A 14,487-nucleotide genomic window follows, 5' to 3' on the forward strand; every position below is an offset into this window, starting at 1 on the left:
GGTTCAAAGAAACTAAGGGGAAACACTATATAGGAACATGTTTGATGTGTGAGAGGCAAGTAAGAATGAGTGTTTATTTTATAAAAGTGTTTATAGGTACTGTAAATTTCTCATATAATAGTCTCGTTGATTGTACCTGGTTATCTGGTTGTACAGAGTTGAAAGCTTGCATAAGTTAAGTAAAGCTTACTCTTCTGTTTTGGATCTTATCTTTTTAATATAAAAATATTTAATTAATAGTGATATTCTCTGTGCTCTAGAGCTAGTATGTGAATTATGTAGATTTTTAAGTTGAATTCAAAATTGAAATATTAAAAGAGCTGTTAATAGAACTTTTGGAACTTTACAATGACTACAGATTATTTATTTCCCAAAGTTTATTGATAGGATAAACATGAGATGCATCATCTTATTTTCACGAGGGGGGGGTTGAATACATGTACAATACCTGTAAAAAAAGATTAACAAAAAACAGCAAAAATATCACAAAAGAAAACAAAAGCAAAAGTAAATAAACATACAAACTATATAGCTGCTATTAAATTAATCCAGAACAAATACATTCTGAAAATAAGAGTATGTGTTTTAAGAGTTTGTTTTTAAATACATCTATTAAACTCTGTGATCTTAGTTCAGACGATAAGTTGTTCCAAACCATTACAACCTTATAGCTAAAAGCCTTCCTTCCAACCTCATAATATACTTGGAGAACCTTTAAATATCTCTGTTCAGGGTGTCTTAAATAGTAACCTATATTTTGCACTGATAAAAGTTTTGAAATAAGTAGGATTATTGAGTTGAATACATTTAAAAAGAAACTGATACCAGTGCAGCTGTCACCTGTTGGAAAGCAATAACCATTTACATTTTTCATACATTGGCAATGGTGAGTTCTATGATGACATCCAAGAATGAATCAACATCGATTGTTGAAGCCACTTCCAGGGTGTGCATGTAAGTCTTAGATGCATTAATTCCCATAAATTATGTCACCATAGTCTAAGAGAGGCAACAATAACTGTGATACAAATGTTTTTCTAATGTTCACTGTAACATTATTTAGGACTTATTCCAAGTTAATAATTATTTTTTAAGATAATCAATGTGTTACACAAAGTTTAATTAAGTCATACCTAAAACTCAAGTATTTTATGCAATCAACCTTTTTTAAATGCTGTAGCATCAGCTGTATAAATAATAAAAGCATCATTTACAGTTCTCAAACTTTGCCTTTATCCAATTTAAAATCACATTATTTGTAAACAACCACCTGCAATAGTTTGTAAAATAAAACTTGTACAGTAAGATATGTTACAAATTAGAGATAGAAATATAAAACACAATATCATCTGCATGCAAATAAACATTAGAATTTTTTACATAATAAAGGTAAGTCATTTATAAATAAGCAAAGATTAAAGGACCTAAAACTGAGACTTGAGGGACACCTCTTTGTAATTCAAGATTAATTTAGATTCATACCATCTATAATTACACACTGCTGTCTACTACAAAAGTATGCATTAAACCAAGCCAGACATCTCTGGGGATTTTTTTTTAACTTTCTTAAAAGCATATTATGATTAACCAATACAAAAGCTTTTGCAAAATCAATAAAAATAGCTCCAGTTAATTTACCATCATCATAATAAATGTGTTATGGTGGTATCACTGTGAGTAGTGGGAGTGGTGAACCCTATGCGGAGGTTTGTGAACAAGGTATTGTTATTGACTCTAATCGTTTGGTGATTCGGGCGAAGGGAGAGAGTACTTTGTCAAAAGAGTTTTCAAGGAAGAGCCAAGTTCATGTTCCAGAAATCAGAGTCAGTAGAGAAGCCTTAGTCCAAAAACAAGGAAGAGTACGAAAGTATATGGAAATCCAGTGAAGAACCAGAGACATAATCCAGGAATCGTGGTTTAAAGGTAAGCCTTAGTCCAAAAAACAGGAAAAAACTAACAAGGAAGGTACATGCATGAAACAGGAAGTGAAGCTCACCGGGTAACACTAAATACTGAGGAAAGTAGCTATTGTGAGCTGGGCCAAAGTACTCATTTCATCAGTGCTGTTGTGGTTAAATAGTTTGGTCGAAAACCAGACTGAAATGGTGATAATAAATTGAAGTCATTAAAAATAATCAGATGTTTATAACTGTATTAGTTTTTCAAAAATGTTTAGATCATACAGATTATTAATACTTGTCTATAATTATGGAAATCTGAATAGTTACTACCTTTATAAAGTGGGGTCACTCTAGCACATTTCCACATAGATGGAATCTCACCGGTTGTTAATGATACATTAAACAAATCTGTTAAAGAGTATTTCATTATATTAGAATCCCATTTAATAAACTTTGGCTCTAATCTATCTAAACCTGTTCCTTTATTAATTTTAAGTAGTTAAGACTACACCTGTCTTGGTGTATTTTTATTTAACTGAAATGTCTGTCTTACACTATTGCTATTCTGGCGATAAGTATTTTCAACAATAGTATACTTATTATTATTTATTATTATTAAAATTATTTCTTAATTGTGCTATGAATTCAGTTTTAAATGAAGGATATTTACTTATGTAAATTAATGATTTCATGCAACATTTCTGTGTTTCTTTTTAATGTTGCCAAAACAAGGAACAAGCATCTACACATTTTTGCTTTCAAAAAATAAATACGCATTTTTGTCTACATCTTTGTCATAGGTTGCTGCTATTTACAGAGATCCAAGTGTGGGAAATCTGATCAACATAATGGTTGTGAAATTAGTGCTTATCCATCATGAGCAGGTACGAGAGCAGTTAAAGAGATTCACTTCCTTTAAACTCCAAAACCTTCACAAGTTCTTTTCCCTGAACTGCCATCTTCCTATCTACCTTTTTATAGGAAGGACCATCTATCAATTTCAATGCTGCTACTACCCTACACAATTTCTGTGTATGGCAACAGGCACAGAATGTTCAAGATGACAGCCATCCTTCACACCATGATACTGCAGTTCTCATTACAAGGTATTATTTTTATGTTTGTTTTAACATAGTCCAAGGGATTGATTATAAAATGATCAGGAGCAGTTGATGCTAATCGAATGCTGGATGCCTTACAACCAGCAAAGCCCACTAGAGAATAGAGTACAACTTTCCAAAAATAGTGCTCAATTACAACAAATCAACACCTAACAAAGCCTAAAACTCCTCACATCCTCAAAATCCTAAGACTCATGTTCAAACTAAAATTTAACTCATCTTCATTGACAGCTTTGAAAGGCTGATTCGCTGCTTGCTCAGTTAGTCAGAGTCAGGCATGAGCCTACATTCTCATTCTGGTCTAACAGCCAGTTAAGCAGCTGAAGCAAGTCAGAACCCTAGCCACATTAATTAATTACGGTTTGCAGGCCACATTTGTCACAACTGGTTTACATGTTATTGAAACATAGGATTTTTTTTTCTTGAAAATGTAAATCATCTGTGCTAATTGGAGATTTGGGAGGATAGTAAAGACATCTTTAAAGGCATTTGAAAAATACAAGATGTAGTTCAGCAAGGCAAGCTAAGTGAGCACAAAATTAAATTATAATGGAACTGTGGTTTAATCCTGAAAATGCACTAGAAATTTGCAAATGTACATGTCTTTCATTGTAGGGAAGACATCTGTAGAGCGAAGGACAAGTGTGATACTTTGGGTGAGTTATTTAACTATCGGTTAAATGTGTGCCTCTTGTTTGACACAACTATGTTATCACAAAATTAAGGAATTTATAGAGCATGTGAAGCATGTTTGGAAAGTCTTAAAAGAACATGTGGTCAGCTTTAAGAAATTATTCAAGAGTGCTATGCATCATAAACTGTTACTAATTGAGTGTTAGATAAAAATGAGCTGCATTAATTTAAAGATGATACTTCAAGTACTGTACAGACAATAAATAATTTACATATAACATATCACATATAACCTTAACAGATTTTGATTTTAATGGACAAGCTGAATGGAAACATAGCAATGCTTTGAAAAATGAAAACTTTTTTTCTGAAATGCAGTTCTTGACAATGTAAAATTATACTTGGCAGACATTGTTAAATTACAGTCTTACGGCTATCCTGTTGAAATTATATGTGTGAGGTTTTTTTGTTCATTTTAGCAACTGCTTTTTAATACTCTTCCAGGCTTAGCTGAGCTTGGAACCATGTGTGACCCATTCCGTAGCTGTTCAATTAGTGAAGAAAATGGCCTCAGTGCTGCCTTCACCATTGCACATGAGCTGGGGCATGTGTAAGTATTCTTGTGGCTGTGTAAGTTAATAAACAAAATAGTTTTTTATATGAAGTATGTGCAGGTGAAAAATCCATTAACATGCCAGAATCAATATGGGATCCTTCCTCAGTTTTTTTCCCTGTTGAGATAACCCCGTAGTTATTAGAATTCAAGTTTGCTTTAACAATGCAAGTTTGTTTGTCCAAAAGAATGACATTGGGGAGTTGAAAAAGCAGATACAAGTACCAGAGATGATGTTGGATTGCTGGCAGTGACCTTCAATGCTCAGTTCACAGGTGGTAGTGTGGATTAGGTTCAGAGACTTGAGCACAAAACGTTTTCAATATTGTCTTAGATTTTTACTATGTAAACTGAAATAATTTTTACTACTTTCAGCTCTGAAGAGTAGTGAGAGCAGTGTGCTGAAGCTGACAGGCCTCTAGTTTTATTGTAGTCACCTGTGCAAGAACCATATTGTGGTGAATACAGGTGAAAGTGGAATACATGCTAGTCACCATACTAGTCTCTAAATCATAGTGGGCAAGAGTGTATTTCAGTCATGGTTAATGGTGCTGTTTTGAGTTTTAGTTATCAATTTTCTTCCAGTAAAAATGTGACTATTTGAAACTTATTCTATTAATGCAGTCATTTTTGTTACAGAGGGGTCCAGCATGATGATACATTTAGAACCAAGCAGGAATTTTAAAAATAAAGAAATTGTGGGGAAAAAAAACATTTAATTTGTTCTCATTGATTAATTTTTCTAGTCAAGATACATGTAGCCTGGCTGTTGTATCCAGTGAGGTTTTCCCTGTTTGTTATGATGCACGTGCTTGGTTGACATTGTGATGGTGTGGACTGAGGCTGATGATGGTAATTGTAGGAATGGGTGATCTGAGTGGAAACAGTCTCTGTAATTGGCGTTTACAGCACTGCTGTTTGTGAACACTATGGTGGATCACCACTTTTCTATGTATGGGTCTACAGTTCCGACTGATGCTAAGTGTGGGAGAACTGTAGTCAATTAGTCAACAGGGTGTGAAAAGGGGGAAAATTGTTGATTCTAGGATTCTAATTTAAAACACATGCCAAATCAAAACATATGTGAAATATTCCTGAAACAATTATTTGTAAAAGCTCTAATTTGCAATGCTAATGTAAAAGTTCTCTGGAGTAAAATCTGACACAGGTGAAGAACCTGTTGATTACATTTTCTTAGTCCAAAGTGCCTTAAATAAAATAAATCACTTCAAGCTTTATAACTTTAACACATTAATTGTAAATAATAATAGTAGTTTCAGAAGAGGATAATGTGAATTGTCATTACCATTTCTGTAAATATAATTTAAAATGCTTATATAAATAGTACTAATAGTCTTTCTATAGAGTAAATATAGTCTGTATCAGTGAAGACATAAGAATGACAGTTATTCTTTTCACCCTCAGACAGCTGCAACATTCCAGTACAAACTGGAACCCAGCTGTAACATTTATTTGAGCTCGTGCATGGAAACTTCGTAATGTAGGTTGCTAGTTACTGTATGAAGTGGAATGAAAGAAATAAACTTTCAGGGTTTCATAATACATTGCTTTGTTTTCTTTTCAATGGGAAGACATTTGCAAATATTTACATGGAAAAATTTTGTATTGTAACAGAGATTTTGTTAGACCTTTCAAGAAATATAGACATACATAAAGGGTTTATTGGAAATGCAATACTACTGACACATATGGAAATAAAGAAATAGATATACAACTGAAAATATTACAATATTGGAAATAAACACATAATTTTATAGTTGGGCATGATTATGTAATTCTTAATTTTATGGCTTATCTGGGCATTTATAATATTAAGAAAAACAACGCTAGCATTACATTTGTCACTGCGAAGCCACTGTAGGACAAGGTACAGTTTGTTAAGGTTATTTAATCATGCATATGTTGTATTTACAGTACATTCTTAAATTATTTATTCTCCCCCATATTTATTCCATTTGCCCAGAAATAAAAAATCTTCTGGTCAACGTCAGGTCTGTTTTCATGTTATTAATTGACTTTTGTACTTTTGTTACTTCACTTTTTTGATAGCTGAAGTAAATGTATTCTTGTTTTCTATTTATTTCTCTTATTTACACAAGTGATACCAATACGTTAGAAACACAAGACACAATTGACTTCAGAGGCATAACTGAACCTATGTACTGTACTGTACCTGCATCAGGTTTCTTAGTAGTTTAAGGTGTTCTCTGTAAAGACGTTAAAACATACTCAAAATATGAATGCCTCAAAATACACAAACTCTTGGGTCTGGGAAGGGCAATCAAATAAAAGGACAACAAAAATAAATTGCAAAGGAACAAATAATAGGTTTATTCCATGCTGAAAAGAGAAGAAAGAAAATACAATGTTTTGTCCATGGAGCCTTCCTCAGGTGTGAGAAAGACAGGACAGTAAGCAAAGGTAATATAGCATAGGAGAACAAAAGCTGGGAGAGAGGAGGAGCGAGAGGTGGGAGCAGGGGACAGAGTGGCCAATGAGACAGAGTGGCCAATCAGGTAGTGTGAAGTCAGGATAGGTGAAGAGAGGTGTGAAATGAAACATACAATGAATAGAGAGAATTTAGAAGAAAATTAGTCTGTCTTTGAGAGAAGGGAAAGGGCGTGATCCTAGCTGCAGGATAATTTCAGTTTCTGTAGTCTTTCTGATGTTGGAGTTAGGAAAACCAGCTTTGAGAACATAGACGGAGAGATTAGTGTGAACATGGCCGTCAGAGGTGAAACGAGAAACAATACGCTTGGAGAGATCTTTCATCTTCACAGCCCTAACATGTTCTCTGAAGTGGTCTCCGAGTCTCCTTCCTTTTTCCCCAAATGTAAATGGCTGGGCAACTGCTAGAGATACAGTAAATAAGGTTGCTGAAGGTACAAGATGTCATCTGAGTTATCCAGAATTGTCCTGAGGGGCCTTGAATGAGTGTGGTGTTAGATATGTACTTGCAGGTGATACAGCGAGCTCTGTTGCAGGGGAAAGTGCCTGGTGTGGATGGTTGCTGAGGGCGTTCAAGGGAGCTGTGAACAAGAAGGTTACGCAGATTAGGTAGTCGGCGATATGAGATGATGGGGTGGTCAGAATGTAGGGATCATACTGTAGGATTGAAAAGTTGTCATTAATAGTCCTGGGGATAGGAAGTGTGTTGGGGTGGTGGGGAAGCACCAAAGGAATGCAGTTGTTACGGCGGGAGTTCCTGATTGGGTTGATGATCCGAGGGGTGTTTTTGGCACGGGCAAAGGCCCTGTCAATAACACTGCTGGGGTATCCTCTGTTGATGAAAAAAGAGTACATTTTGAGGACTTGGTTCTGGAAATCGATGTCGTCGCTGCAGAATTGTTGTAGCCAAAGGAACTGTGAAAATGGCAGAGGGTTTTTAGTGTGTTTGGGGTGAAATAAACTATACAGGAGATAGTTGTGTGAATCAGTGGGTTTGTAATAGATCAAAGTAGAGAGTTGGGGGTAGTTAATGGAGAAGTTGATCTCTAGAAATGGGAGAGTAGTGGAAGATATGTTAACTGTATATTTGAGGGACGGGTGGAAGTTGCTGAAGTGATGCAGAACGTGCTCCAGCTTGAGAGGATACCCTAGCTGTGTTATTGACAGGGCCCTTTCCCGAGCCAAAAACACCCCTCGGATCATCAACTCGAGCAGGAACTCCCGCCGTAACAACCACATTTCTTTGGTGCTTCCCCAACACCCCAACACACTTTCTATCCATAGGACTATTAACGACAACTTTTCCATCCTACAGGATGATCCCTCCATTGGGGCCCTCTTTTCTGACCACCCCATCATTTCATCTCATCATCTGTGTTTCTCACACCTGAAGAAGGCTCCATGGCCGAAACGTTGTGTTTTCTTTCTTCTCTTTTCAGCATGGAATAAACCTATTACTTGTTCCTTTGCAGCCTACACATACTGACACAGCTACCCACCTGAAAAAATAAATTGGTTTGATTGCTGCAGTGGTGAACACCACAGTAATTTCTCTGGTGCATCAGTAGGTTTCAGCCTCATTTGTCTTAATGCTTTGCAAGGAGGATAGACACACTTCATACTTCGTGGTTACCAGAATGTTCTCGCTAAAGCTAATATTGAGCTCAAGTTTCTGGGAGTCTTTTCCCTCCTAATGACAAATGCCCTTACATTTAATATAAATCAGCACTTGTCCAAGACCACTTGTTATACCAGTCAGCCTGTATTGCAGATGCCCCCTGCTGCACTTATCCTTTGACTTTGCAACCATGGTGTAGTAATGAATGCCATAGTAACAATGACAAGTGTGAATGAGCCTAACTGCAATATATATATTTTAAAAATTTATCAGGATTTATACCTTGGCTTAGCTTTGTCCTGTCCTGGACAACCTCCTTACAGACCACATTTTTGATTCAGTACCAGTAGAATTAAAATCTACTTTCTTTAAAGTGTGGATAATGAAAACACACCCACAGTTTTAAAATAACAGAGGACGTTTGTTTTTTGTCAATATGATACAATGTAGATCTTAAATTAATTGATTAGCTGCCAGCTGGATAAAAAATCTGGGCTTTTAGAAGTTTTCTGAGCCTAGACTTGGCGCATGGACCATAGAGATTAAAGTTACTTTGTATTATGAAGCTCTTTAAAGACAGCAGTATTACTCCATACTGTTTTAACCCACTCTAGACAGTGATATTTGTGCAGTTGAGCCTAGTAACAGATCCTGGATGATTTGTGCAGGTTATACTGTACCCACGTTTTACAATCTGCACTAATGTTCCCTTCATCCCCTGAAATACTCTTTACTTTTCCAGGGGGGTTACAATTTAACCCTTAGACAGGTCCTAAATGTACAAGATCTGTTAATAACCCATTAAAGATTAAAGACCGTAACTTGCATAGCTCATCGATTCATTTATCGGTTTAAGAGGGTATCAACATTTTAATACTAAAATAGAGAACTGACCCAAATATAAAAAAAGCAAGTCCACTGAGGAAACGAGAGTGGGTGTTCAGCACTCACTGCTGCATGATGTGTTCTGTATGGTCCACCAGTCTGACACAAAGAAGACCAGTATTATTTCTTTAATCTCCTTTTTAGTTTTAAAGACCCATTCTGGAAGCTTCAGCTTCACAATTAAGCAATTCTTAACACATTTTGTAATGATAGCTTGGATTCTTAATCTTGATCTACACTTTTTTAAATTGTGTGCACTATTAAAATTATATTTATTATTTAATTCTTTGTGTTAATAAAAAGAGAATATAAATTCTCAAGACAGAATTATACAGTGTTAGGCAGTTAAGAAAGTGAAAAAAATAGGTATATGAAAAAGTCAATGTCTTTAGGAGATTTTTAACTTGTAGCAGTTGATATCTTAATGGCTAAGAGTGTTCCGGACCAGAAGCATTTGAAATGTGAACATGTGAGCTAAATTGTGTTCTGTGGGCTATAGTGAAGGTAAGGAATAGAATGCTCTATTTTAGGAATAGAAGGCAGAATATATCATTGTATTTTTATATGATATATACAGTATGAGATGAATGGAAGTACATACAAAATTGTTTATTTGATTCATGCAGTTGTATTGTTAATCCTAGACAGATGATAAAATGACTTGTAAACTGAACACACCTATTTGTTTGAAGACCTGAAATGTTTCTGAAGCAATATCTTATTTCTTTACAAATGTTATTTTAATAACTTTCTGTTTTTGCTGCAGATTCAACATGCCTCATGATGACAGTTTCAAATGTAAAGAGGCTGGAATGAAACATCAGTACCACGTCATGGCTCCAACCCTCAACTATGACACAAGCCCCTGGTCATGGTCCAAGTGCAGTCGCAAGTATATCACTGAATTTCTTGAGTAGGTATTTTCATCATACATTTAACATTTTGACATTTTATGCTAATAGACAAAACTACACAGTGGATAATCTTTAAGAATGGAAACTAAAAGACATTTTATATTTCTTGTTTCAAAAACCTGCATTGAACCAAATACAGTTGAGAAGTCTATGGTTATTGGTCTTTTGTTATTCTTTATTCAAAATAGCAGGAGGTGTTAATTCAGTGCCCTGTAGCAATTTCAATGTAATAGAAAGATGATTTAAAGATTTAATAGATGAGTTACAATGACTTATAAGATTTCTTGAGTTCATGATTTTGCATCGCAAAATTAAGAAAATTTGAAATGACCAAATTTGTCTAAAACTGTTTTGTCCTTTGTTTTACACTTCTGAAAAACTTGTACAGTAACGTTTCTGATGTTTTTTAAGTTCCATGTCAGATTCTTATTGCCAGGTTAATCAATACATACGTATACTTCCTATGTAAAGAGATATTGGTGATATCTTCTTCCATTCTTCAGTTGTTACTACACTAGGTGGAATGATGGTCAAGCTCCTGGACAGTCATTTAGCTGCTGCATACTTTCCCTTTCAAAAATGGTAACTTAGGCAACCAGAGTCTTTCACTTGTTAGAAGGCCAAGTACTGACCACAGCTTCTCTGAAGGGTTTTCATTTAAGATGGGAAATGTCATTTATAATTAGATTTTCCCTGACGTGACCCTTTGATCCTTTCTCCTGCTTTGTTGATTGTGAACCTTTACAAAAGGCCGCCTTGTTGACTACTGCATCTTGGGATCAGTTAATTCTGAATGCACTATATGGGGTTTAAGGTTATGTAGGCCTGCACATATTTTCCACTGACTGTTCTAACTTGAGTTCTTTGATGAAACATGTTTTATCATATTTATGTAAAACAAATAAAAGCAATAAGCTTTTCTTTTCACTTTCAAATACACAACTCTGGTAAAGGGCAGGAAATGTAAATTGAACAGTAAACTAACCTTTTACACAAGGCTTGGGAATCAAATTTGCCTAACAATGGCAATATTTATAAACATTCAAACCCTAGGAACATACAGTACAGTATTATGGCCTAGTGGGAAAAACTCATAAAAGAGAGCAGCCTACAGCTTTTGAAGCCTGTGTTTGTCTAACAATGAAGTGCATTGATTAAAACTGCACACTTATGCTCTCAAGAGGGGTTACTTGGTCAAGTGCATCAGTGTTTTGACTGGCTGTTCTTCATTAAGAAAAGTCTAATATTTAACTCGCAAGTTCCAAAGTATACTTTTACATTTTTAAATTAAGGTGTAGTCTCTTCATTTTTTGGGTACAACTATGGTATTAGCATAGTTTCTTCACGAAGTAGAAAAGCAAAATAATAGATTGCACATTCAGTTCATAGAAATGCATAAACTGCTCCTATTTTCTGCAGCAAGCAATGTTTGATGAGCGAAATAATTTGCACTTGCAATTTTCAAGAAATAATTGCTGGAAATTGAGAATGTAATAAAAAAACAATAATCATGCCTTTCACTGGCTTTTTGACAAAGTCTAATCTGTTCACATTTTACATTTAAACCATGTAAATGAAGATTATGTGCAAAACATGAGTATGCCACCCACTAGTTTAACTGCACATATGTATTTACTACATAATTACTGCTGTCAAGGCCCTGTAATTTACCTCTTTAACACAATGCATTCAGCAAATTAAAGAAGCCATACAATTCTTCCATACAATCAATGTATTCATTCAATGTCAGAACTTAAATATAACCTTTTTTTCTGACAGTACTTTTGCATTAATACTAAATTTTAAATTACCTAGAATACAAGGAACTACAAAAATATAGGAATACAAGCAAAATTAATATAACTTGAAAAAAATGAAAACAGTTTTGTAGATTCAGGTTTATTCTGAATGTCCTAAACAGAAACAGCAGCAACAAATATGTAAAATGTATTTAATAAATCAATAAAGGGAATAAAAAAATAAATACAGAAATGTTCAAATATGCCATTTTTCCTATATGCCATTGTTTTTAATGCTTTAGGTTCTAGTCCATACATTATCAATATTTTAGCATTTGTTCACCCTATCAATTATTCAGGGATTTCTTACTTACAAAATTCATATTCCTTTTATGTTACAGTTCCAATGTCCATGGCATTATTATCAGTAATATCAGTCTTAGACAAATCTTTCAGCAAATAAAATAATACATTGAGAGCAGAAAACTGAGAATTATTTATTTTCTGTGAAAGGATACTGTACATTATAAAAATCTCATACTATGTCAAGTTGCTGGTTAATGGCATCTTCCTATGTCAGCTCCTTTAATCTTTTTCGTCAATGGTGAAGGACAAAATTTAATGGTACTTATTACAGCATTAGAACACATGTTGAAAGCTGTATGACATTTCAAAGTATTTTTTAGCAAATAAGTTTACTTTATTTTTGCATGCAAACATTGATGACAGCCAGGTGCATGCCTTGGAAGGCAGCCAGGATAGATGGTCTACACTGCTTTTTTAAGTCTTCAGTTATGACCATGCTTCAGGCTACAGTATCATACTGCAGGAGTGCGAAGGAGTTGCTGTCATAGATGTCCTGTTATAATGGACTCATAAAGGTTAGTTAGCATTTGATGAGCTGATGACATCCTTATAGACAATAATAAATATATGGCAAGTGTTAGATTAGTATCAGCTGTATCAGAGTTCAGTTCTTACTGTCTGTTCTTTCATTGCTCCTTCTAAAATAGAACAGTTTTAGAGAGCACAAATCTTTAATGAAAATAGAGATTTTTTAAAATGATTTAGACAAATATTAAAGGTTACAAGTTATACTCCTTGGTGCAAACTTGATGCAGCTGGTGTATAACAGGTATCTTTTGTCTTGGCACCAAAAACTTGAAATGCTACATCAACATGATAGGTAATTATACTGTACATTTTATAAGGTGAAGTTTAGTTTAATGTTTTTTCTCTTCATAAGGGAGTTAACATAAAGTCTTTAAATAGTTATTTGAACTTTAGTGTTTTGTTTTCACTGGTGTTTGGTGTGTTGCAATATTTTTATAAGACTTAATAAAATACAGCGAAAACTGGGGTGGTCTTTTTCTGAAATCCCCGCTATTGTTAGATTTTGAATTTTGATGTGTGTTTCTAGGCTGGGTGTTGTGGACAGCTGAATTTGCTTTAAATAATCCAGCAGACCTAACTTACTGATATGACATTTAAGAAAAATTAAGTTCTATCCAGTTAAATAATTTTCTAGTTTTACTCTTTGAAAAGAGAAAGTTGATCTAAGGGATCAACTGATTACTGATTACTAACTTAGTTTGATTTGTTACTCCTCCATGAACATTACAGCTCTGTCTGTATTCAAGCTCACAGTATTGGGGGGTGTGTAATATTTAGAAAATAGAGTTGCGCATACCTTTCTAAATTTGTTAACAAGCCTCAACAAAAAGCTTGGTTAATTATTCCCTTTTCTTTTCAAGAGAGCCTTTGGAAGGAAATTAAAGACTGAATTATCCATGCATCCATTTTCAGTAACCACTCAGTCACGGTGTGCTGGAGCCCAACCCAGCAGCATAGGGTGTAAGGTGGACCTACATCCTGGGCTTTACTATAGTACATTACAGGGCTCAAATACAAGTGATAAGATGAAACACATACAGTACATTTTCACACATATGAGCACTGGTGGGCATACAGTATGTCCGTAGACAATTAAGTCAATTAGAGATGTCAGTTAGAGATGTCTTCCAGTACCCACAATGACTGTAATACCCACTACATACATACAAGTGAATGTAAGCCGAAATTGTACTTGAAACTGTATTAGTTGTAATATTTATTAATCACCGTACTATTTTTGCACTGTTCCCTGAATTACTTTTGCACTGTTTTTGTCCTGTTGTATTCTTTCTCTGTTTGCGTATTTGCACAGTTTTGATTACACTGTTATGTTATTACACTGTTATTGTTATTGTGTTACTGTCTATTGTCTTATCTTCTGTTCTATTTATATACTGCACCTGAATGACTAATGAGAAACACTTTTCATTATACTATGCGCTTGTGTAAGTATAATGACAAATAAAGCTGAATTGAATTGTTAACTTGGACAGCATGCCTTTGTAAGGTGGAAGGAGACAAAAACAACACCCAAACAACATGAAGGCACCTCTGGTTCAGAATTGAACCCAGGAACCCAAGAATTGTGAGGCAGCAGGTTTTAACTGCCATGTCACTTTGTTGCCAAGTCTGGATTCTTTTATGCAAAAATAAAAATGCACCAGCCGTTCCATTAAAACCATAGAGAAGCTTGTCAGAGC

General features: G+C 34.7%; 1 protein-coding gene across 1 annotated transcript in view; it reads left to right on the forward strand.

Annotated features, from left to right (window-relative positions):
- LOC102692726 (A disintegrin and metalloproteinase with thrombospondin motifs 20) overlaps nt 1-14,487 on the forward strand; it is a 165,268-nt gene that overhangs the window by 35,615 nt on the left and 115,166 nt on the right. Inside the window, exons 5-9 of the mRNA XM_006642906.3 lie at nt 2,702-2,785; nt 2,883-3,007; nt 3,638-3,678; nt 4,160-4,265; nt 10,007-10,153. Coding sequence (XP_006642969.1) covers nt 2,702-2,785; nt 2,883-3,007; nt 3,638-3,678; nt 4,160-4,265; nt 10,007-10,153 — 503 coding nt within the window. The remainder of the gene's footprint in view (nt 1-2,701; nt 2,786-2,882; nt 3,008-3,637; nt 3,679-4,159; nt 4,266-10,006; nt 10,154-14,487) is intronic.

The sequence above is a fragment of the Lepisosteus oculatus genome, chromosome 7 (genome assembly GCF_040954835.1).
Source record: "Lepisosteus oculatus isolate fLepOcu1 chromosome 7, fLepOcu1.hap2, whole genome shotgun sequence".
In the NCBI taxonomy this organism is placed as follows: Eukaryota; Metazoa; Chordata; class Actinopteri; order Semionotiformes; family Lepisosteidae; genus Lepisosteus; species Lepisosteus oculatus.